The sequence below is a fragment of the Ochotona curzoniae genome, unplaced genomic scaffold (genome assembly GCF_017591425.1).
Source record: "Ochotona curzoniae isolate NIBS_2020 unplaced genomic scaffold, NIBS_Ocur_1.0 patch433, whole genome shotgun sequence".
NCBI classification, from domain to species: domain Eukaryota; kingdom Metazoa; phylum Chordata; class Mammalia; order Lagomorpha; family Ochotonidae; genus Ochotona; species Ochotona curzoniae.
Genome location: NW_024467010.1, coordinates 810,616 through 834,282, shown reverse-complemented (window position 1 = coordinate 834,282; position 23,667 = coordinate 810,616). Strand labels below are relative to the sequence as shown.

The 23,667-nt window shown below is 63.8% G+C and overlaps 3 protein-coding genes across 10 annotated transcripts; 1 reads left to right on the top strand and 2 right to left on the bottom strand.

Moving 5' to 3' along the window:
* The first annotated feature begins 1,225 nt into the window (after positions 1-1,225).
* LOC121167899 (membrane-associated tyrosine- and threonine-specific cdc2-inhibitory kinase) lies at positions 1,226-12,136 on the top strand. 2 transcript variants are annotated; one of them, XM_040997603.1, is made up of 8 exons: positions 1,226-1,296; positions 8,373-8,739; positions 9,476-9,969; positions 10,543-10,649; positions 10,740-10,912; positions 10,991-11,148; positions 11,740-11,817; positions 11,892-12,136. In XM_040997603.1, the coding sequence occupies exons 2-8, from the start codon at positions 8,389-8,391 to the stop codon at positions 12,019-12,021; spliced, it is 1,491 nt and encodes a 496-aa protein (XP_040853537.1). In that variant the 5' UTR covers positions 1,226-1,296; positions 8,373-8,388; the 3' UTR covers positions 12,022-12,136. The 2 variants fall into 2 exon arrangements, with proteins under 2 accessions (XP_040853537.1, XP_040853536.1); XM_040997602.1 differs by lacking the exon at positions 1,226-1,296 and adding an exon at positions 11,429-11,435 and having other exon boundaries at positions 8,372-8,739; positions 11,712-11,817.
* Positions 11,547-15,003, bottom strand: LOC121167900 (progestin and adipoQ receptor family member 4). 4 transcript variants are annotated; one of them, XM_040997607.1, is made up of 4 exons: positions 14,598-15,003; positions 13,386-13,607; positions 13,108-13,277; positions 11,548-12,906 (listed from the first exon to the last, which is right to left on the bottom strand). In XM_040997607.1, the coding sequence occupies exons 1-4, from the start codon at positions 14,761-14,763 to the stop codon at positions 12,844-12,846; spliced, it is 621 nt and encodes a 206-aa protein (XP_040853541.1). In that variant the 5' UTR covers positions 14,764-15,003; the 3' UTR covers positions 11,548-12,843. The 4 variants fall into 4 exon arrangements, with proteins under 4 accessions (XP_040853539.1, XP_040853541.1, XP_040853538.1 ...); XM_040997605.1 differs by having other exon boundaries at positions 11,547-13,277; positions 13,386-13,491; positions 14,599-15,003; XM_040997604.1 differs by having other exon boundaries at positions 11,548-13,277; positions 14,598-15,001.
* An 822-nt stretch (positions 15,004-15,825) lies between these two features.
* LOC121167841 (kremen protein 2-like) lies at positions 15,826-19,730 on the bottom strand. Of its 4 annotated transcripts, none has more exons than XM_040997512.1 (9): positions 19,334-19,730; positions 18,928-19,102; positions 18,239-18,330; positions 18,042-18,166; positions 17,563-17,716; positions 16,939-17,271; positions 16,756-16,872; positions 16,595-16,673; positions 15,826-16,496 (listed from the first exon to the last, which is right to left on the bottom strand). In XM_040997512.1, exons 1-9 carry the CDS (start codon positions 19,422-19,424, stop codon positions 16,286-16,288), a joined length of 1,377 nt encoding a protein of 458 aa, XP_040853446.1. In that variant the 5' UTR covers positions 19,425-19,730; the 3' UTR covers positions 15,826-16,285. The 4 variants fall into 4 exon arrangements, with proteins under 4 accessions (XP_040853446.1, XP_040853448.1, XP_040853447.1 ...); XM_040997514.1 differs by having other exon boundaries at positions 17,563-17,599; XM_040997513.1 differs by lacking the exon at positions 16,595-16,673.
* Between the last annotated feature and the right edge of the window lie 3,937 nt (positions 19,731-23,667).

The window sequence follows — 23,667 nt, the reverse complement described above, 5'->3', positions numbered from 1 at the left end:
ACACGCGGGGGCGCGCGCGGACCTCGCCGGGACGAGGGGGTGGGCGTCGGGCAGCCGGGTTTGGGGTGAGCGTCCCGCAGCGCCCGGCCACGCTTCCCGGTGGACACGTCTGTGGGCCCTGAGGACGACGGGAGGGGGTCTTATTTCTCACCCAGACAGCGGCTGTGAAAGGTGCAGACCCCTACTGTGAGCCCCCTCCCTCCCCTTCTCACCCCCGGGGCTGCTGTGTCTGAGGAGGAATGCAGCCTGCAGGATGTGGGCCCGGGGCCTGCCTCTACAATGTCCACTGATGGACACGGACCTTCTAGAGACGTGGTGGTGCCCCGGGGAGGCGCTGGGGTCCACTGAGGGTCAAGAGGAAGCACATGGTCAACAGGTGACTTAAGGAACAGGAGGCCGACTGTAATCAGGTGGCAAGGGAACAGGTGAGATGACCCACGTGGCAGGGACCCCTGCCTCCCGGTTAACTGGATAAAAGGAAGGCGCAATCCCCAGCCCGGGGTGCCCTGCTTAGTGCTTTAAGGAGATCATCCTAGGGTCACCAGCCCCATTTATACAGCAAACTAATCCAGAGCTCAGGGAAGCCCAGCGCATTCCAAGGTCGTCAAGTCCGGACGCGAGGTGGAATCCAGCCAAGCGTAAATCTCAAAAATCTCGGAGAACGAGAAGGGCCACCTCAGCGGCGGGCGGGCCAGGCCGCACCCGGGGACACCCTGGGGAAGTGGGCCGCGAGTCCCGCGGGCAGCCCACCGGCGCGGCCTCGCCGGGGTCCCCAGGGCCACAGCGCCTTCCTGCTTCCCCCAAGTGCTGCGCCGCGCTTACGGACAGCCGGACTCAGCCAGCCCGGTCGGAGCTGCGGGTGCCCGCACCGCGGCCCCAGGCCCGCCCGCACCGCACCGGCCGCCACGCCTCCGTCTCGCGCTCGCGCCACGGAGCCGACGCCCACCGGGCCGCGGCGGGGCGCGGGGCGCCTGCGCAGTGGGAGCGCCGGGCGGAGGGAGTGGGGCGGGCGCGCGCGCGCACAGGACGTGAGGGGCGGGGCTCAGCGGACGGGGCGCCTCTGATGGGCTGAGCTGGGCGGGGGGCGGGACGAGAGGCATGTGTGGGCGGGGCCTCGAGGCCGGTTTGGAATTTTTGGCGCGAGCCGGCTCCGCGCGCGCTCACGGGCCGTTCCCCGTCCCGAGAGTCCTCCGCTCGGGCGTCCGGAGCCGTCGACGCGGACGCCTGGGCCCCGGACTGCCCCGCGGCCTCCGCCGACCCGGAATCTGGGACCTCGCTGAAGCCAGGTGAGCCCAGGTGAGCCCCGCGCAGGCCCCGCGGTTCCGGCTGCTGGCGGTTCCGGCCCCTGACAGCCCCTCCCCCGTCAGCCTCACCCACTCGCCTCACGCCCTCTCCTCAGGGCCGGCCCCTCCCCCTCCGCGAGCCCCGGCCGGCCCGGCCTCTCTCTCGTGACCGCTCCCGGGCCGGCTCAGCCTCCCCGAGCGCCTCTGGCGGGAACCCCTTTCCCGGTGACAGCCCGGTGTGCTGACCGAGCCGGCCTGGCAGTGGACGCGGTGCTGAGGAGGGGTCCCGCGGGCGGCTGGGAGGAGCAGGGTCACTCCCTCACCTGCAGTTCTCTTCGGGTGATCGTATCTTCCGCTACATTGTGGCCGCCCGCTAACTGCCTCCGCTCTCCTGCTCGCTTGTTGGGGTCTCGGTGATAACATTCTAACCAGGCAGCAGCCTGCGGCCCCCGCCCCCGGGGCGCCTGTGCCGGGGTCCTCTGGGCTGGGGGCCCCTAGAGCCACGGGCCTGTAGCAGCTGCGAGCTTCTGGGGGAAAGCCAGCAGGGCACAAGGAACATAGGCAACACCGCTATCAAATCCAGTGACGTCTGTATCAGGAGACGCCGCCACTCCTCAGCATCCCATTTCCCGTTTCCTGTTGGAGCCTTGGCTGCTCGGGTGGGTCCCAGCTTCTTTGTCGACGCACCTGGGGAAGCCGCGCACGATGGCCAAGTGCCTGCAGCCCCTGCCCGAGCAGGCGGCCAGAATGGAGTGCCTGTCCTGGCTTCAGCCTGGAAGATGTGTTTATCTCTCCTATTTCTGTCACTCTGCCTTTCAAATAAACAAGTTCATTTTAAACGATTAGACTTAAGAAAAAAGAAACATAGGAATATTTGCGCTAATCAAGAGAAAATGAGTCTGATTCTGCCAAATTAGATTTGCATTGGAATATCTACTTATCCTGGCACCATTTGTTGAAGAAAGTGCTCCTTGCTAGTGAGTTATTTTGGCACCCTTGTTGACAGTGTGGGTTTATTCTGAACCTGCTCCCTTGACCCACACTACTTCTGCCCTTGTGTGAGCATCACTCACTTTTGATTAGAAGAGCATATAGCAGATTCGGAACCAAGAGGTAGGAATCCTCCACCTCCATTCTTTTGGGAATTATTTTGACAATTCTGAATCCTTTGAATTCCCAAGTAAATTTTAGGGTCAGCTTGTCAGGCTCTGCTGTTGCTGGAGAGCATTGTCATGCTGTCCCCAGCAAGTCTTTAGATGGACAATTGTGGAGCGGCTTTCTCTGTAGTTATGTCTTTAGTGTTTTGTTTTTCTTTTTTCTTTTCCCTCTCTTTTTGAAGATTCATTCATTTATTTGAAAGAGAGCAAGACAGACAGGGAGTGCTCCACCATTGCTGGTTCACTCCTCAGATAGCTGTAATGGCCACAGAGGCCAAGGGCCAGGCCAGGAGAAGCCAGGACCTCAGTCTGGTCCCTCACGTCATATGGCGGGGGGCCATCTTCGACTGCTTTTCCTGGGCTTTATCAGGAAGCTGGATTGAAAGCGTAGCAGCCAGGACATAAACAGGCACCACATGGGGCAGGATGGTGGCTTTACCTGCTACACAGCAGCACCAGACCCAATCTTTTCTCATTTTTTTAAGGTTTTGAAAGTTACAAAGAGACAGGGAAAGACCTTTGATCTGTTGATTCTCTCTCCAAATGGCCACAAAACAGAGGTGGACCAGTCCAAAACCAGGAGCCAGGAGCCACGAGCTTCCTCTGGATCTCCCACATGGGTGCAGCGGACCAAGGATATGGGTCACTTATGCTGTCCCAGAGATCTGGATCCGAATTAGAGTAACGGGGTTTGAACCAGTGCTCATATGGAATGCTGGAGCCACAGGTGAAGGTTTTGGCCAATAACAGTGCCAGCCCCACTCCAGTCTTTAGTTTTCATGGTTTTTGTTGTTGTTTGTTTGTATGCCAGGGCCCGTCTGCCCGTGTGCTGCATTTGCTGTACTACTGACCTAGGTTTATTTTTGTTTTTGCTCCCACTCTGTTCCTTTGCACTGTTATTTGCAAATACGTTTCTGTATACTTTATGCTCAACATCAGTTACCTAATAGTTTTATTTAATAGCTTCTTCAATAAAACATTTATTTATTTATTTGAAAGTTGAGTGACAAGGAGACAGAAAAAAGGGTCTGGCACTTGGCATAGTGGGTTAAGCTATTGCCTGCAACACTGGCATCCCATATAGGCATCAGTTTGTATTCCGACTGCTCTGCTTCCCATCCAGCTCCCTGCTGATGTACCTGCTAAAGCAGCAGAAGATGGTCCAGTTACTTGGGCCCCATTGTCCAAGTGGGGGGCTTCAGTGAAGCGCCTGGCTCCGGCCCAGCCCAGATGTGGCTTTTGTGGCCATTTGGAAGGTGAGCCACCAGATGGTAGGTCTCGCTCTCCCTCCTCCTCTGTGACACTGTCTTCCAAACAAACAAATAAATCCCTTAAAAAGAAAGAAAGGAAGGAACAGATCTTCATCTGTTGGTCCACTTCCCAACTGGCCACAGCAGCTGGGTCTGGGCCGCCTGCTACTGATCCCTCAGCCACTTTACCAGGGGGCTGGATCAGAAGCCGAGCAGCCAGGACTTGATCAACACTGCAATGGGATGCAGGTGTCAGGCTGCAGCTCAGCTTGTTGTACTGCAGCACTGACCTCTAACTACTTTTAAAATGACTTGAAGAAAAATGCATCGGGCCCGGCACAATAGTGTAGCGGTTAAGGTCCTCACCTTGAACCTGCCTGGATCCCATTTGGGTGCCGGTTTGAGCTGCGGCCGCTTGGGTAGTGAGCCATCAGACAGAAGGTCTTCCTCTCTGTATATCTACCGTTCCAATTAAAAATAAAATAAATCTTTTTTAAAAAAAGAAATATGCATCAGTTTTGTTTTTATCATGATCATCTTCACCTTTTTTTTTAATTAATGAATTAATTTCATTGGAAAGGCGGATTTACAGAGAGGAGAGACAGAAAGATCTTCTATCCACAGGTTCACTCCCCAGATGGCCACAGTGGCCAGAGCTGAGCTAATCAGGAGCCAGGAACTTCTGGTTTTCCCATGGGAGTGCAGGAAGATCTTCTGTCCAATGATTCACTCCCCAAGTGACCGCAACTGCTGGTGCTGCACAGATCCAAAAGCCAGGAGCCAGGAGCTTCCTCCAGGTCTCCCACATGGGTGCAGGGTCCCAAGGATTTGGGCCGTCCTCTACTGCTTTCCCAGGCCACAAGCAGGGAGCTGGATGGGAAGTGGAGCTGCCGGGATTAGAACTGGCGCCCATATGGGATCCCGGTGTGTTCACGGCAAGGAATTTAGCCGCTGGGCCACCGTGCCAGACCTGGCTTTTTTTTTATTATTATTTCTTGATATTCTCTCTCTCTCTTTTAAAAGATTTATTTTACTTACATTTGATAGGTAGAGTTAGAGAGAGAGAGATCTTCCATCTGTCGATTCACTTCCCAATGACTACAGTGGTTGGAACTTCTTCTGGGTCTCCCATGTGGGTGCAGGCACCCACAGACTTGAGCTATCCTCTGTTGCTTTTCCAGGCCACAATCAGGGAGCTGGATCCAAGTGAGGCAGTGAGGAAATGAACCACTGTTCATATGGGATGCGGGCCATGCAAGGCTTAGCTGAGTACACCATGGCGCCAGCCTTGATACTCTCTGTCATTGTGTCTTCCTCTGATTATATTGGTTCTTTTAACTTAGAACAGTTTCTTTGGAGGCTGACACCGTGGTACAGTAGAATAAGCTTCCTCTTGCGGCAGGAGCAGATCAATTCCGGGGCCAGGAGCTGCTTCTCCCATGTGGTGATGGGTCCCAGAGACTTTGGCTGTCCTCTACTTCTGTCCCAGGCCGTTATCAGGGAACTAGATCAGAACTGGAGCAGCTGGGACTCAGTTGCCCATGATGGATGATTACACCACAGGCAGCAGCTTAACCTGTTATGCTGCAATGCCCAACAGAGTGGGAGAGACAGAGAGATATCTTCCATCTTTTGTTTAACTCACCAAATGGTTGCGAAGGCTAGGATTAGGCCCGACTGAAGCCAGGAACCAGCAGCTTCCTCTAGGTCTCACACGTGGGTGCAGAGGCCCAGGCACTAGGACTATGATTGAAGTGGAGCTCTGGGACTTGACTTCCATGGTGCCCATGTGGGATGCCAGTGCAGGCAGCGGCTTTACCCACTACACTGCAGTTCCAGCTCCAGAAGCTGATGCAGAGGAGCGGTGCAGTCCCTAGTGACAGGTTAGGTGGATCGCAGTGACTTGGCAGTGGGTCCCTTCCTTCCCCTGGAGCTTGTGCTTTGTGCTTGCTTGGTTCGTTGCTGGTGGGATTGCTGTAGTGAAGTGTTTCCCCCACAGTCATGCCCGCTGCGCCATCAGGCTGCGGTGCATCCCTGGCATGTGCTCTGTCAGCCTGACAGTGGTTTCAGGAGGCCTCTTTGTGATGCTATTCCCTGATCTCGCCCAGCTCTGAAAGCTCTGCCATTGCTGGTTCTCTGTTCTGTCGTCATCATCATCCTCTTCTTCCTTCCTCTCACCTAAACTTCCTCATTTTTGGTTGAAAGACAGAGTTCAAGAGAGAGAAATCTGTCTGCGGCTTTAGTCCTCAAGTTACCAGAACAGCCAGGGTAGTGCCAGGCCAAAGGCAGGAGCCCGGAACTCATCCAGGCTTCCCACCAGGGTGCAGGGCCCTGACCACCCGGCTCATCTTTTGCTGTTTGCCCAGGTGTAATAGCAGGGAGCTGGTTCAGAAATGGAATAACAAATTGGGGCCCATATGGTATGCCAGTGTCTCAGTGGGCAGCTTAATCTGCACAGCAGCGCCAACCCTGCTTTTTTTTTTTTTTTAAGATTTATTTATTTTTATTGGAAAGGTGGATATACAGAGAGAAGAAGAGAGAGAGGAAGATCTTCCATCCGATGGTTCACTCCCCAAGTGGGCACAATGGCCAGAGCTCAGACAATCTGAAGCCAGGAGCTCTTCCTGGTCTCCCACGCGGGAGCAGGGTCCCAAGGCTTTGGGTCATCCTCAACTGCTTTCCCAGGACACAAGCAGGGAGCTGCCGGGATCAGACAGTTTTAAAGATTTATTTTGATTATTTTTTATTGGAAAGGCGGATATACAGAGAGGAGAGACAGAGAGGAAGATCTTCCGTCCGATGATTCACTCCCCAAGTGAGCGCAACGGGCCGATACTATGCCAATCCGAAGCCAGGAGCCTCTTCCGGGTCTCCCACGCGGGTGCAGGGTCCCAAAGCCTTGGGCTGTCCTCGACTGCTTTCCCAGGCCACAGGCAGGGAGCTGGAAGGGAACCGGCGCCCATATGGGATCCCGGGCGTGCAAGGCGAGGACCATTAACCACTTGCGCCACCGCACCGGGTCCAAACTTCCATTGGTTTTGACAGCACCTTTGAGCTTAAAGTTTCCTACATGAGGTTTAAAATAAAGTCACTTGGGGCCCGGCGCGGTGGCGCAAGTGGTTAAGGTCCTCGCCTAGCACGCCCGGGATCCCATATGGGCGCCGGTTCTAATCCCGGCAGCCCCGCTTCCCTTCCAGCTCCCTGCCTGTGGCCTGGGAAAGCAGTCGAGGACGGCCCAAAGCTTTGGGACCCTGCACCCGTGTGGGAGACCTGGAAGAGGCTCCTGGCTTCGGATCGGCATAGTATCGGCCCGTTGCGCTCACTTGGGGAGTGAATCATCGGACGGAAGATCTTCCTCTCTGTCTCTCCTCTCTGTATATCCGCCTTTCCAATGAGAAAATAAAAGTCACTTGGGGGTTGGGGAACATTTCAGAGTCCTCTGCGTGAGGTCCACGTCTCAAGCTGTGCTGTGGACCTGGGAGCAAGGCCATGGTGTCCTTGTCTGGGAAGAGCTCTGCCCCCTCGGGTAGAGTGCTCCGTGTGCTAGTGGCCTGTGACCCTCTCTGATGGCCTCTGCCTTTGTGAAACCTCCCTGCTATGGATGAGCCCCACAGGTAAAGCTTTGTGAGTGAGGGGTGTGGAAGCGGCACCCGTCCCAGCTGCCATGTAGAGGTAGAGTGCTGAGAAATGGCTAGAGCTCTCTGAGGTAGACACTCTAACTGGGAGCCAGGCGGAGCCGCAACTGGCCACACCTGTCAACAGGGCCCATGCTAGGATCCTGGGAGGAAGGTGGCAGGCGGCATGGAGCAGGTGACACACTGTTTCCATGTTCTTACCAGGGCTTGGTTGATTTTTCTGTTTCATTATTTTTTAAATTTTATTATTTTCAAGATTGGTTTATTTTTATTGGAAAGGTAGATTTGCAGAGAGGAGATAAGAGAAAGATCTTGCATTTGCTGGTTCACTCCCCAAGCAGCCACAACGGCTAGTGTTGAGCCAATCTGAAGCCAGCAGCCAGGAGCCTCCTCTGGGTCTCCCACGCGGGTGCAGGGTCCCAAGCTGCTGGGATTAGAACCGGCATCCATATGGGATCCCAGTGCATTCAAGGAGGACTTTAGCCACTAGGCCATGCAGCCAGGCCCTATTTATTTATTTAAAAGGCAGAATTATAAAGAGGGAGACACAGAGAGATATTCCACCGAATAGTTCTCTGCCCAGATGCTCACCTCTAGGGCTGGGCCAGGCTGCAGCCAGGAGCCAGGAACCTCTTCGGGCTCTCCCTCGTGGATGCAGGGACCCAAGCACTTGAGCCGGCCTCTGCTCCTTCCCAGTTGCATTAGCACAGAGCTGGATTAGGAATGGAGCAGTGAGGGCTTGAACCAGGGCTCATATGGATGTTGGCACCACAGGCTGTGGTTTAACTCTTTGTACCCTGTTTTTCTGTGTAAATGTGGCTTTACCTGCTGTGTGTCCTCTGTGCCATGTCCAGAGACTTGATTCTGAGCTTCATTGTCATCTCCCAGGTGGAGATGACGGGTAGCTGGCCCTGCCTTGGCTGGCGTCGTGCAGTGCCCCCAGCCTCTGTTGAAGGCAGAGCAAGCGGGGGTAAAGTGCAGAATTAGCACCTGGTGCAGCTGGAGTGGACACACTGCTCCGCACTCAGCCTCTTCTCTGCTCCCCAGGCTTCCTGCGCTGGCCATGCCTGTGCCCACAGAAGGCACCCCACCGCCCCTCAGCGGCACCCCTGTCCCGGTCCCGGCCTACTTCCGCCATGCTGAACCTGGCTTCTCCCTCAAGAGGCCCGGGGGGCTCAGCCGGAGCCTCCCACCCCGACCCCCCGCCAAGGGCAGCATCCCCGTCAGTCGCATCTTCCCTCTTCGGACCCCGGGCTGGCACCAGCCCCATCCCCGGCGGGTGTCGTTTCGGAATGACGCCTCAGAGACCCTTCAGAGCCCTGGATACGACCCAAGCCGGCCAGAGTCCTTCTTCCAGCAGAGCTTCCAGAGGCTCAGCCGCCTGGGCCACGGCTCCTATGGGGAGGTCTTCAAGGTGAGTGTGGGGCCTACACCTAAAGGACCCTTTGCCTATCTCCCCTCCACAAACTAACAGTGTCCTAGGCAGCATGCCCTCCTCCCCTCCCGCACCTGCCCCTCCTGGGCAGGTCCCTCCAAGCGCTGCCTCACGCACACTGGCCCCTTGTCCAGGGTCTGGCGTGCGCTGTGGCAGCTGCCATCTCCTCTCCCCTGGAGCCAGTGTGCTGTGGTTCTTGGTAAGTCTGCCTGGCCTGGAGCTGGCCCTGAGTGCAGTGTACACTCCACTCAGCCTGGCAGGCTCCAAGGTATCTTCTGGCTTCCATATTTTTTTTCTCAGAAAATACATATTTTTTTTCTCAATATGTTTCAGTCCTTCATATTTTCTTTCTTTTGCACAAGTACCACATGGAGACCCTTTTGTTAGAAGTACAAACAGCACAGTTGCCTGGATCGGTCTGCTTTAGACGTAGCAGCTTTTACCTCCTGAGTGTGCTGCTCGCTGTCCCATGGCCAGCTTTTCTCATGGACAGTACACCCTAGGGCCAGCCTGCTCCTCCGCTGCTGGGTCTCAGCGCCTGTGGACAGAGTTGTGTCCACTTCTGCTGTTACAGTGCTCAGGGGTTTCTAGTATGGATGCCCGCTGTGCGTTCCTGCACTTGAGTGACATCTCAGTAGACTGCCCATTGTCCCCCCAACATGGTCACTCCCGTGTCCCAGCCCCTCCCTCACCTGTGCCACCACCTTCCTTCCAGGTGCGCTCCAAGGAGGATGGCCGGCTCTATGCAGTCAAGCGTTCCATGTCGCCGTTTAGGGGCCCCAAGGACCGGGCCCGCAAGCTGGCTGAGGTGGGCGGCCACGAGAAGGTGGGGCGGCACCCACGCTGCGTGCGGCTGGAGCAGGCCTGGGAGGAAGCTGGCATCTTGTACCTACAGACAGAGCTGTGTGGGCCCAGCCTGCAGCAGCACTGTGAAGCCTGGGGCACCAGCCTGCCCGAGGCCCAGGTCTGGGGCTACTTGCGGGATACCCTGCTTGCCCTGGCCCACCTGCACAGCCAAGGCCTGGTCCACCTTGATGTCAAGCCTGCCAACATCTTCCTGGGGCCTCGGGGCCGATGCAAGCTGGGTGACTTTGGGCTGCTGGTGGAGCTGGGTGCCATCGGGGCTGGTGAGGCCCAAGAGGGAGACCCTCGCTACATGGCCCCCGAGCTGCTGCAGGGCTCCTGTGGAACAGCAGCCGACATCTTCAGGTGAGGGGCAGGCAGGGGTGTGGCAGGCTTGGAGGTGCCTTCTGGAGGTGATCGAAAGAGAACGCTCCCTGGGAGGGAAGCCCCGTTCTGGACAAGGCCAAGAGGATGCCCTCAGGTCTAAGGGTTGCCTGCCCCGACCCCAGTCGGGGGACTTCCCAGGCCGTGCTGCCCGTGAGAGTGAACCCTGGTGACTGCACACAGAGCAGCTTCTGGCAGCATAAAGGGACCATTGCCATTGCAGGAGGGAGTTGCCCCAGGTTAGAAGTTGGCAGGTCCCACTGGCCGTATAGCTAAACCACCACTATCCTGCCTCTCACACTCCCATCTGGCCACCTCTGTACAGGGTGAGTGAGGCACAGGGAGAACTCGCCTCAGCAGTCTGCATGCTATTCTCTGTGGGATCTATACTCCATAATGGGGTTCCAGGCCTGATGGGGCCCAGTCCATCTCCTACACCCCCTTGCTTGCAGTGGAACATAGCAGTCCCCTGCCACCCACCGGGGCAGTCTGAGATTGGGTCTGTGTCCCAGGACCAACCCTACTCATTTCCATCCCTACTTTGCCCTCTCCTAGTCTGGGTCTTACCGTCTTGGAAGTGGCATGCAACATGGAACTGCCCCATGGTGGAGAGGGCTGGCAGCAGCTGCGCCAGGGCTACCTGCCACCTGAGTTCACTGCCGGTGAGTGGGGGTGGGCCGCTACAGTGGAGGTATTGTGGGCTCAGAGCCATCAATGTCTGGGGTGCTGACATCGCCCCACCTCATTGGCAGGTCTGTCCCCCGAGCTCCGTTCTGTCCTCATCATGATGCTGGAACCTGACCCCCAGTTGCGTGCCACAGCTGAGGCCCTGCTGGCCCTGCCCATGCTGAGACCGCCACGTCCCTGGAGTATCCTGTGGTTCATGGCTGCAGAAGCCCTGAGTCATGGATGGGCCCTGTGGCAGGTAAGCCCCCTCTAGAGTCTGGTGGCTGCACCCACTCCCGACCGGGACCACCAACCCCTGAGATTCCTCTCCCCACAGGCTCTGCTTGCCCTGCTGTGTTGGCTCTGGCATGGGTTGGCTCACCCTGCCAGCTGGCTGCAGCCCCCAGGCCCACCAGCCACCCCTCCTGGCTCACCGCCCTGCAGCCTGCTCCTGGACGGCAGTCTCTCCAGCAACTGGGATGAGGACAGTCTACGGTGAGAGGAGGGTGGCAGGGTGCAGTGACAGCTCCACTGTTTGTCACGCCCCAGGGATGAGTGGTGAAAGAGGCTCTCCCACCAAGCCCAGCCCCTTCTCACAGCCTGGGAGACAGCTGAGGCAGGAGGGAACACAGGTCGGGGAGTGGGCCAGTGGCTGTACATAGCACAGACTGGCACTTGGGGCACTGTCCCTCTGCTCCCACCTTGGCAGCATCTGCCAAGGTCCAGGGACACAAGGTTTTATCCCTTCCATAGGTGGGAGAGGCTCCCCACGGAGCCCTGGAGTCCCCTCCCTAAGTCTTCCTGGGAGCCAGTGGGAGATGGTAATCTGTACTCCCCCAGCTTTGGGGAACAAATGGGAAGCACCAGGAAAGCTTCATTTATTGCGTTTGCTTGTGCCTGCCCAGTGCCCACCCAGTGCCGGGGCTGAGGTGGCCTCTGAGTGTGGTTGGGTAGAAAGACTTGTAAGCTGTTGGAGTGCACCATGTTTTATTTCGCCCCGCGAGGTGGGAGCCTGGACCATCCCTGGGGCAGAGCTGCCCCTGCCCTGCACTCCTCAGCCCTCAGCTTTTCTTGCCCCTTCTACAGGCTGGCACGCTCCCCAGAGGCCACCCTGGCTCGGGCTGTGGGGAGTACTTCCACTCCCCGCAGCAGGTACCCACCCAGGTGAGCAGACCCAGGGGCAGGGGTAGGGGTGTGGCTGGCTTGGGGTCCTGAGTGTCAGCTTTCTTCCCCCTCAGGGACGCCCTGGACCTAAGTGACATCGACTCAGAGCCACCTCGGGGTTCTTTCCCTTCCTTTGAGCCTCGAAATCTCCTCAGCCTGTTTGAGGACTCACTAGACCCCACCTGGACCTCGGGCCCAGCCTAGCTGCTTTTAATATTTTGTCCCCTTTTCTTCTCATTCCCTAGAAAGTGGGGCCCCTCTGGGGACTCCCATGGGTGCCCTCTGCCTGGCCGTGTGTAATAAAAGGTATCTGAACCTTGGGAGTGCTTGTGGGTATGCCACATGGCACTGCTGCCTGGGTCTCAGGCCTGAGGCTGCTCCTGCTGCAGAAGCCAGGGCCTCAGCCTGGAGCCTTCCCGCTTGTGGAGCAGATGCAGTGGGCAGCTTGTGCTGTCCACATGGCATTCAAGACACAGGGCAGACTCTTCGTCTAGATGGGCCTCCCTGGCTACTCCCTGTGCATCTGTGGCAGCTGCCTGGCAGAAGCAGCCACCCTTGAGCCACTTTGTCCACTGGACAGAAATGCCAACACCCACTTGCTGCTGGATGAGGGGGCTGGTCCTGCTACCCAAAACCCTCACTATCCTGGACAGGAGGGAGGTGGAGCGAGCCAGCTGCTGAGAGGGCGGACATGTGGGGGCAGAAATGTGTGAGTCAGGAAGCGTGGCCTGGGGGCTGGCCCAAGCACCGAGAGAGGCCTTGTGGGAGGGTCAGGACAGGTGATGGCTCCAGGCTGGCAGGACTCCCAACAGACACGGCAAGAAGTGCCCCAGTTGGTCTGGTTGAGTCCTCACAGGACCCAGACAGGGAGCAGAAGCCAGAGCTCCAAGACAAGGGTGGGGGGCATGGTCAGTCCACAGAGATGGATGGAGGGGCAGCTACTCCGAGGAGGAAGTCTGTACCAAGGAGCCAGCCCCTTGACGTCAGCAGGAGGAAGCACGGCATTGGCTCCTAGGGGCAGGCAGCTCAGTCTGGTGGGCAGGCGTGGTGGGCGGCCCAGAGCAGGTCGGGCACCACCCCGGCGTGCAGCTGCAGGATGGATCCCACGCTGAGCAGATGCATGATCTGGTGCGAGTTGCCCCAGTAGTCGAAACGCCCAGGTCCCCAGCGCTCTGGCAGACGGGCGACGTTCACCAGCCCGCCGAGCAGTGCCAGTGCGTCCATGCGCAGGTAGCAGGGCAAGGAGCCTGGAGCCCCTGAGCCCAGCCCCAGTCCGCGGGCCCCAAACACCAGCAGGCGTGCACCTGCTTGCCAACCAAAGGCCCGGAGCCTGGCAGTGGTGGAGGGGGCGGTGAGAGCCCTCCAGCCAGCCACTCCTGAAAGCACAGTGTAGCCCACCAGGGCAGCTGGGCGCAGCCAGGGCCTGCAGGCCAGGGTACAGTGGATGATGGGCAGGGCCCCTGCATGGGGAGACAGAGCGTGTTAGTCTGGGGGTCTGCCCATCCTCCCTCCCAGAGTTCACCCCGGCTCGCCCTCCTCAGCTCCCACCCATCAGGACCCTGACTCACCGAGGGTGTTTACAAGGCAGACCCCACACATGTCCAGGGCGAGGAGTCGGGCATACACAGAGCTGCCCCCTTGGTGGCACATGAAGAGGTGATAGAGCACAGAGCCCGCAGGGGGTGCCAGGCAGGCCACGCAGTGTGTGCCCCCCAGCCAGCCATCCTTGCCCAGCTGTCCCCAGGGCATGGTCATCGGCACCAGCACCAGGAAGCCCAGCAGGGCCAGCCCTGGGGGAAGGAGACAGGTGTCCATGAGTGTCAGCGTGGAGGGCACAACACAAGGCTGTCCTGCCAGTGTCACTGGTCACTTCATCAGGGCAACCACTGTCACTACTGGTGAGCACATGGGCTGGGAGAGGCCATGTGACTGCCTGGGTGAACCATGTGAGCCAGCGGAGGACAGTCCACAGCCTGACCTCTCAAGCTGCAGGCAGGGGGTCCCCATCTGGCCTGCCAGGCCCACGTCTGGCCACACAAAACTAAGAACGAGGACACAGCGGTGATGAGCAGCCCCAGTTACTGAGCTTGCCCCTCAGCCCAGACAAAGGGAGGCCTGGCCTGATCTTCAGAAAGGGGTGAGGTGGCACTCACGAAGGAGTTGAATGGACCAGGCACCTGCCCCAGCACGGACAAGAGTGAAAGGGGGTCCCGCTGCCTATCCTGGCGAGGCCACCAGCTCACACTAACGTCAGCCCCACCTGGCTCAGGGCCCCTCTGGCCGGGGCAGCTCAAGGGCAGGCAGGGCTCTGTCAGCGGAGCTCAGCCGCAGAGGAGGGGCCGGGCGCCCTGGCGGGGAGGAAGGAGCTGCCAGGGCGGAGCCCCAGGGCAGAACTGCCAGGAACTGGGCAGTGGGAGACGGCTGCCCACGGACCCTTCCTCCTCGCAGCCACCACCCATCTCCGGGACGGTTGCTGGCAAGGAAGGGTGCCCAGGACGCTGGTGCCATGAGGGGGCGGGAGATCAGGCTTCTCGCCCCTCCCGGGGGTGAGAAGGGATTACGAGGGCTCAGCCCCTTCTCTGCCTCCCTCCTGCCCGGGCGCCCCGCTGGGAAGGCGGAAGCTGCGGGGCGGTCTGGGACAATGGCAGCTTTGTCACCGCGGCTTCGGGCCGCAGCGGGCCGGTCCCGGGACCCAGCGTCGGGCGCTCCCAGCCTTTAGGCCCGGCATGACACCGCCAAGGAAAGCTCGGTGCGGGATGCGTGGTGGGGCTGCGGCTCACCGTGCGTGTAGATGTTGCCCAGCTCGTTGTGCAGATAGAAGAGGCTGCGCAGGCAGTCGGAGCCGCTGCTGGCCGGCCGATACCCGGTCAGCACGAACTTATTGAACTGCAGGTGGGGCGGCGAGCTGGCCCAGTCCAGCAGGCGAGGCCCAGTCAGGAACGCCATGGCCCAGCGCAGCGCGGGTGGCCCGCACTCCTGCTACCCACAGCCGCGGCTTCCGTGGGGGCCTAGGGCCTAGGGCAGCATGACGGCCCGCCGCCCCGCACAGGACAGCTGCGCGCCGTGGTCGGGGGTCCTGGGCCGCGCCCCTCCTTCCGCGCGCAGGCGCGAGCCTGACGCCCCCACGCCGGGGAGGGAGCAGGGGACGCGCGGGCTTGCCGGGCGCAGTGCAGCGGGCTCCACCGGGGCTGGAGCGCGGCAGCGGGCACCGCGGAGACGGCTGGTCGTCCTGCGGCAGCTGGGAGGACGGGCGCGGCCGGACGCTGGAGGGGACGCCAGGCTCCGCCCCGGCCGCTCGCCCCCGCCATCCCGCCGGGTTTCGCGCGCTGGCTCCTGACGCAGGCGCTGCGAGGGCCAATGCGCGCGGCCGGCGGGGAGGCCCCGCCTCGAGGCCGCAGACAGTCCCGGTCCTGACAATCCGGTTGGCCCGAGGCGACTGCTAATTCGGGACCCCACGTTCTGGGTACCACGGACCCGCCTCGGTGACCCTGGCCCCTGGGTCCGCCGAGCGTTGCGCGCCCGGGCCTCCTTCGGTGGCCACACCTCCGGGTGCCCACCCTGGAGGGCACAGCGCGTCACCCAGCCCCACCCGCAGCCCGACCTCTGTCCAAGGTGCTGCTGGCTCTGACCCGTTCGCAAGGGCCGAGGCTCTAGCCGGCCCATCCCGCCTTGCAAAAGGCGGAGCGCTGCCGAGGCGCGTGGACGCCCAAGCTAAGGGCGCCGCCGAGGCACCTGGAGCCGTCGGGCGAGGCTCTGCTGTCGGGGTTGGACCTGTCCTGATCCGCGGCCTGTGCCCCGCCCGGGACGGTAAATAGAGGCGGAGAGCTGGAGACAGGAGGGAAAGACCGACCCCGGCCCGCCCACTCGCTCTTCCGCGTTCTCTGCGCTCTGGCCCGCCACCCGCATTCCCGGCGGCTGATTAGTGTGGCTCCGCGCGACACGCGGGCACTTGCCAAGACCTGTACCAAGAGGTCCTTTAAAGTTGGGCAGATCTTTTTCTTTAAAAAAAAGGGGGGGGGCTTTATTTACTTGTTTAAAAGCAGAGTGACCTGAGAGAGAGAGATCTTCCACTTTCCGGTTTACCCTCGAGATGCCTGTGAAAGTGGACGCTGGGCCTGGGAGCCGCCGGCCAGGAGCTCGGCGGGGGATCTCCCAGGCGGGTGGCAGTCAGATACGCAGATGGGCCATCCTCTGCTGCCCCCAATCCCTCCCACGTGAGGTGCCAGGGTGGTTTCTGGTCCCTCATCGGGGCAGCAAGCAAGGCCCACAGGAGGGCTGGGTTCCTCTTGGCCTCCACCTGCTGCGCTGCAAGGGCCAGAGCAAGTCTCCTATCCGAGGTCGGGTCTTCTCCAGATGAGCTGAGCCCAGCTGCCCTTAAAGGGGCAGAGGGCAGAGGTAGGGTAGGGCAGCGTCCCTAGTGTCCATCTCAAGCACGAGTAGAGGGTCCAGTGGACCCTGGGAGTCCGGGTCAGAGGGCGGAGATGAGCGAGCGCAGAGAGCTCTGGCTGGAGGCGCTCAGGGAATGGTAGCCCGCGGCAGGGCCCTCTGTCTGGGCATCCACTGAGGGGCAGGGCAGGGCCACCCCTCGGGGCCGGCGGTACCACACAGCCCAGCTTCTCCTGGCGCCCTGGGAAGGCCCCAACGCCAACGGCCGTTTCCCCGCAGCCAGCAGGCAGCTCCTAGAGAGGGAGCAGACATGAGCAGGATCCCAGCCCCGCTCCCTCCTCGGCCCCCTCTTGGGCACCACCAGCGCCCCACCAGCCCCCCATGCCCGCACCGTCGGCACAGCAGCCGCAGCAGCGACAGGAGCAGCAGCAGCAGCATGGACGCGGCGGTCACCGTGGACAGGACTCGGGCTGCGGGCGGGCACGCGGGCGCGGTGAGGGCGGAGCCCCGGGGCCACTCCCCGACGGCCTCCCGCCCGGCGCGCCCCCTCACCGCCTGGCCGGGCCTGCGGAGCGCCAGGCCTGGGGCTGCAGCTCGCGTTGGTGGGGGACCCCGCGGGGGTCTGGGCGGAGCCTCGGGGCCGCTCCCCGTCCTCGGCGTCCCGCAGCCCTGCGGAGAGGGGTGTGAGGGCCGGGGCGGCGGGGGCGGCGGGGGCGGGGCGGGGACGCAGCTCACCGCGGTAGGTGAGCGCGAAGCCCTGCGCGTGGCCGCGCGCGTCGCTGCGGAAAGTCAGCAGCAGCGCAGCGGGACGCAGGCGCAGCGGCCCGGGCGGCGGCGGGCGGGCGCCGTCGAAGGCGCGGAGCAGGCGGCCCGAGGCGGCGTCGCGCAGCTCCAGCCGGTCGCGCGGGTCGGCCAGCTCGAAGAGACGGAAGGTGAGCTCCAGCGCGGAGCCCGCGGGGCCCAGCAGCCAGCTGCAGTTCCGGTCCGGCCCGTACTCGTCCGGGAAGTCCGGGGAGTAGAGGACCCCCTGCGGCGCCGTCCAGTTCCCCTGGCAGGAGCCCACCGACACTGCGGGCGGGCCGGACCGTCAGGACCTGGGGCAGCTCGGGCTCCGCGCTCGCCTGTCCACAGCCAGGCCCCGCCCACCTCCGCCCAGGCCCCGCCCCAGTGCCCGAAGGCCCCGCCCACCTCCGCCCAGGCCCCGCCCCATCTCTGCTCTGGCTCCGCCCCCGGGCCAGTGGGTCCCCTTCCTGCGGCCCCGTCACCACCTCGGAATTCAACCCTTGTGCCCCTCACCCGGAGGCCTCGGCTCGGCACCTGCGTCCACACCGCGACCGCCACTCCAAGCCCACTCCTCACCTTCGTAGATGCCCAGACGGCCGTCGCCACCGCACAGCTGGCCCGGGTGGCCGAAGCAGATCTGGTCACAGTCAGTAGCGGGCGCCGGCCGTCCCCGGGCCAAGTCACCTTCAGAGCCGCAGAAGCAGGCGTAGCCGGCCTCGACGCCCGCCAGCTGCGAGTACAGAGCAGGTGAGGGCTGGGCAGAGGGGCAATGGCTGGGCAGGGGCGAGAGCTGGGCAGAGGCCAGGGCTGGGAGGGGGCGAGGGCTGGACAGGGGCGAGGGCTGGGCAGGGGCTAGGGCTGGGCAGAGGGGCTAGGCCTGGGCAGGGGCAAGGGCTGGACAGGGGCGAGGGCTGGGTAGGGGCGATGGCTGGGCAGGGGCGAGGGCTGGACAGGGGCGAGGGCTGGGCAGAGGGGCGAGGGCTGGGCAGGGGCCAGGGCTGGGTGGGGGCAGGGGCGAGGGCTGGGCAGGCGGGCGGGCGCCCAGGGTACCCTACCTGGTAGCCCTTCATGCGGCAGAAGCGGAGGCACACCTGCACCGTGAGCTTCGTGGAGGTGCCGCTGGGGCCGCTCAGAGCCGGCGGCGCCCCCGAGTCCACGAAGCACCCCAGGTACCCGGGCACTGGGGGGGGCGGCAGAGTGAGGCTCCTGCGCGGGAGGGCGCCCCGCCGCCCGCTGCCCGCACCCCACTCACTGTGACACGTGGGGATGTCGCAGTAGCGCCAGTAAATGCCCTCCTCGGTCTCGGCCACGTAACACCAGGGCTGCACGTCCCCGTCGGGGTTCCTGCCCGCGGGGCGAGGGGCACAGGTGGTCAGGCCCGGGTGGGGTCAGGCCTGCCCCCCAAGTAGGCGCAGCGTGGCCGTGCAGGCCTCAGGAGTCTGGGTTTCTGTGGGAGCTTCTGGCCGTCATTCAGAGGGCCCCAGGGCTTGTGGGGATCCTCAGCAGTTCTCAGGACCTGAGTCTGTGGCTCTGCAGGATGGCAGCCGCGGGCCTAGACCCCCGGTCCCGCTGCAACCCTGAGACGCAGCCCACCCTTTCCGTGCGGGCCCAGGGACCCTTGAGGGACAAGGCTCTGTGCAGTGGCCCCGCCCTAGCTCCTCCCACAGGGCGTGGCTCTGGACGTGGACCCGCCCCACCCGGAGCCCAGCTCCTCCTCCTGGGTGTGGCTCTGTACATTGGCCCCACCTCAGCACCTCCTCCTGGGCGTGGCTCTGCACGCCAGTCCCTCCCCATCCATCGCTCCGCCCTGCTCCTCCTCCTGGGCGTGGCTCTGCACGCAGACCCCACCCCACCCGTCGCTCCGTTCCTCCTCCTGGGCGTGGCTCTGCAGCCAATCCCGCCCCGTCCCCTCCTCCTGGGCGTGGCTTGCCCCGCCCTCACCTGCAGAAGTTGTGCGCGCCCAGCCCCCAGCGGCCCTGGGGGTCCCTGGCGCTGCTGTAGCTGTGCTGCTGCGTCTGGTCCCAGAAGAGGCACGGGCGGCCGGCCCCGCGCGGGCCGGTGCGGTTCTGGCGGCCGCGGTAGTCCGCGCCGTTCACCTGGAAGCACTCGGACAGGCCTGCACGGCAAGGGCAGGACCTGCGGAGGTCCGGACTCCGGCCGGGCATCCTCGGAGCCCAATGCCGGCTCGCCAGGGTCCCCGGCCTGCGCGACCTCCCGTCACCCCTGGCCCGGTCCCCCGACGCCTGTCTCCACCAGGGGCCCTCGGGCAGCTCAGCTCCAGCCACCTGCTCGGCCCCTGCCCTCTGCCCGCCCGAGCCCCAGCCCTGGGGGCGAGGCCTGAACTCACCTGGGCTGTGCAGGCTCCCCGCCGAGGCCCGGCGCAGCAGCGGAGACAGGATGAGCAGGACGAAGAGGCCCGGTAGGGGCTGAGTCCCCATCGCCCTTAGTCAAGTGGAGGTTGTCCTGTCCCAGGCACCAGCCCCTGGGAGGTCGCTGTCCTCTGCGGGGTCCTCACCCCGCTCTGGAGTCTCCCTGTGCCGGTTCCTACCTGGGGGTTATGGGGGTCTCTTCCGAGGGTGTCGGCTGCGGCGCTCTGGCCTCCCGCCGCGCCCGCTGTCTGCGTCCTGGCCCGGGTCTCTATCGCACTGGCTCCTGCCCCCTCGCGTCCCTCCCTGCTGGGTCCCTCCCCACCCCCGGGGGACGGGAAGCCCCGCCTGGGACCTGGGCAGGCGGCAGGTCCAGACGCCTCCCACGCCTGCCCCCCAGGACCCCCGCCCCTGCCCCACCCACGCTCTCTAGAGCCGGGGGTCGGTGAGGGTTCCAGGCTGAGGGGTGTGGACGGGGACGAGACGGGCTGACGGGCAGCGCGACCCCCTCCCGGGCTGCTCGCCCCCGGGACGCCCAAGCACGCGCGTCAGGTGCTCGCGCAGTGCCTGCCCACGTCCCCTGTCCACGGCCCCTGCCCACGGCCCCTGCCCACGTCCCCTGTCCACGGCCCCTGTCCACGGCCCCTGCCCAGCTCCCGACGCCAACGGGCGGAAGAAGAAAGCGCCGCTCCCCGCCGCGGCCCCCGCGAGACAGGCGGGAGTCGGGGGCGCTGGGCCCGGACAGGCAGGGGCAGCTGGCGTCTGCGGAGGAAAGCAGCTGCGCCCTCACTCCGGGACCCCCAGCCCCGGCTCTCCCGAGCCCTCGCCGCTGGGCGGTGGAATTTCCCCGGCGGTGCCCCCCATCTGGCGGGGGAGGGGGACAGGGGCAGGCCCCGGCAGGCGTGGGGGGAAATTCCCCGCCCCCTCCCCCGGCCCGACTCCTCCGGGTCCTCTGATCTCCCCGCGCCGCCCGCCGCCCGCGGGGCTTGGGGGGAGGCCAGCGCAGGTGCGTGGGGGGCGGAGGCGGGGGCCTGGGGAGGCGGTGGGGCCTGGGGAGGCGGTGCGGGGGCCTGGGGAGGCGGTGGGGGCCCCGCCCAGAGCCCTCGACCCCCGCCCCATGCAGCGCACGCCGCACACCCTTGCTCAGGCCGCCTGCCCGGCTGCTGAGCTGGGGCCGTGGCCGGGAGCTGATGGGGAATGAGGTGGATGGCGCGGCCGGGCCACCAGCTCGCCATGCCCGGCGCTTGGGGCCTGCTCCTCCCCGGGCTGCTCCCGGGTCTCCCCTCTGTCGCCCGCCGACGTTGGAGCCACCGGCTTGGTCCTAAGGGGCAGGTGACGAAGTCACAGCTGACAGAGGGGCGAGGCGGGGGCGCGCAGGACCCCAAGAATCAGGGTGGTTCGTGGACCCAGCAGAAGTGTGGCGTCAAAGCACTGACACCCACCCACCACGGCCGGCAGGGGGCGCGTGGTGTCAAGGCCAGTCCCAGGTGCCCACGGAACCTTCCAGAACAGACAGGCCCTGCCTGCCCGTTTGCGGAGTTTACACTCAGGCTCTGCAAGCAGCTGCCTGCCTGCCCTCCTGGGGCCCTGCTGGAAGGGGGTCTCCCTCAGCTCTCTGGCCTGCCCCCCAAGTCCCCGGCGTCCCTCTGGCCAGGCCCCCTTCAGCCTTCTCCCAGATGGATGCGGGGTGGAGCTGAGGGGGCATTTCCTGGGAGTTCAGAGAAGGACCCCGAAGTCCCCACCGTGACCCCTGCGCCCCTCGCCCACCTCCCAGGGCCCCACCTCTGCTCATTGCTAGGCCCCACTTCCAGCTGGGAGAGGGGTGCCTATGCAGGCATGGCAGCTCCATGCCCGGTGTCAGGTCTGCAACCAGCATGACCCTCAGGGAGCTGCGCACCTCCTGGGTGTCAGCTGCGCCTAGAGTGGTCTGTTATGTGTACTCCGTGCCCTGGCTGAGCAGAGAGGCTGCCCAGGGCCGGAACAGGGTGAGGCTGTGCCAGCTCCCTGTCTGGGGGGGGTCTAGTGGGTGGGTCAGGAAGACCCCAAGCCCTGGGGGCACAAGTCCCAGAGTAGCTAGCTGTTTGGAGGGCGGCGCTACAGCGAGAGAGAGCTCTTAAAAAATTTTAAAACGATGTAACCATTATACAAGATAAAATTTTTAAAGATAGATTTGTTTCTATCACAAAGTCAGATATACGGAGAGGAGGAGAAACAGAGAGGAAGATCTTTCGTCTCACGACTTACTCCCCAAGTGAGTGCAACAGCCGGTGCTGCGCCAATCCGAAGCCAGGAGCCTCTTCCGGGTCTCCCACAGGGTGCAGGTCCCAAGGCTTTGGGCCGTCCTCGACTGCTTTCCCAGGTCACAGGCAGGGAGCTGGATGGGAAGTGGAGCTGCCGGGATTAGAACCGGTGACCAGATGGGATCCTGGCACGTCCAAGGTGAGGACTTTAGCTGCTAGGCCACGGCCCCGGACCCAAGATAAAATTGTTTTAAAATATCTTATTTTTATTTGAAACGCAGGGTATTAGAAGGAGGGAGAGAGATCTTCCATGGCTGGTCACTACCCAAATGGCCAGTCCGAAGCCAGGAGCTTCCTCCAGGTCTTCCACGTGGATCCCGGCGTCCGAGCACTTGGGCCGTCCTCTGCTCTTTCCCAGGTGTGTTAGCAGGGAGCTGGGTGGGAAGTGGAGCAGATCCATGTGGGCAGCGGCTTTACCCACCAAACAATGACCCTGGCCTGTCCTTGAACTCTTCCCTGGAAAACCCCCAGGTCCCAGAGACTCGGTCACTCCCGGCCCTTAGCCCACCCCTTCAGGGGGCTGGGTGGCCCAACGGCTAGCGAGGGACTGGTGGGCAAAGGCTGGCAGCACCCGTCGTCTGCCCGCGAGGACTGCTGGCGCCAGGGGCTGGTGGGCGCGGGTCCCACTGCCCAGGCTCCGGCCCCGGGCGCAGCCAGGCGCCCGGGGGAAGCGGCCGGGACCGGGTGGGGCGGCCGGCGGGGTCCTCACGCCGACCCCCGGCCCCTCGCCCCGGCCCCCGGCCCCTCGCCCCCGGCCCCCGGCCCCTCGCCCCGACCCCCGGCCCCTCGCCCCGACCCCCTCGCCCCGACCCCCGGCCCCTCGCCCCCGGCCCCTCGCCCCGGCCCCGGCCCCCGGCCCCTCGCCCCGGCCCCCGGCCCCTCGCCCCCGGCCCCCGCCCCCCGGCCCCCGGCCCCTCGCCCCGACCCCCGGCCCCTCGCCCCGACCCCCGACCCCCGGCCCCCGGCCCCTCGCCCCTCGCCCCGGCCCCCGGCCCCTCGCCCCCGGCCCCTCGCCCCCGGCCCCTCGCCCCGGCCCCTCGCCCCCGGCCCCCGGCCCCTCGCCCCGACCCCCGGCCCCTCGCCCCTCGCCCCGACCCCCGGCCCCCGGCCCCTCGCCCCGGCGCGGCCTCCAGCGCGCCCTCCTGTGGTCGCGTCGGGAACCACAGCGCGCTGAGAGCGCCCGCAGGTGAGACCGGGAACCGGAAGGAGCCGGCTGGGGGCGCGAGGAGGCCGCGCGTGGAGCCCGGAGCCCGTGGGCGCCTCGCGTCGCCGCAGGCCCGCGGCGTGAGGGGAGCTCGTCCCTGGCCCTCGGGGCAGGCTGGCCCGGGGCCCCCCTCGACGGAGCGCCCAGCTCGGCGGTGCCGCGGGCCTGGCTCATCGTCAGGCTGAGGTGGGTGCCCTGGCTGGTTGTGTGGCCGCCGCGGGAGGAGAGCCCTGGCCCGCGCGGCACGGAGGGCCTCCGTCCCCGAGCAGGCGGCTCTGACGGACACTGGCCCGGCCCTGGGTCTGAGAGCGGGGAGGGGAGGTGCACCCCCTGGGCACTGCCCACCGTGGCTGGGCTGGAGGAAGCGGCCGGTGGCTGGCGGGAGACCCCCGAGGCCCTTCCAGGTTTTGGTCAGAGAAGGAAGCCAGGGAGGGGACACCTGGGCGGCCCCGGGGACGGGTCTGCAGCTCTGGGAGGCCGGGCGGGGCCTGGGGGGCTGCTGCCGTCCAGCTGGGGAGTCGGGCTGAGGATGAACTCGGGGACCTCCCAGAGGGAGGCTGGGCTGGGGGCCGCAGGGCGAGGCCCAAGTGGGCCGCAGGTGTGTGGGGAGGCAGTCGGGCCGGGCTGCAGCTGGGGGCCCTTGACCGTGAGTGAGCAGGAAAGGCTGAGGGCAGCTCCCGGCGCTCTGGCCTGGTCCTCGGAGATGACCCCAGCAGGGCGGAGGGGAAGCTGATGGTCGCCCTGCCGTTGATGTCTGGTGTCCAGAGCAAGCCTTGGTGATGGGGCGCGTGCTTGTGGTACGGTCCCGGCT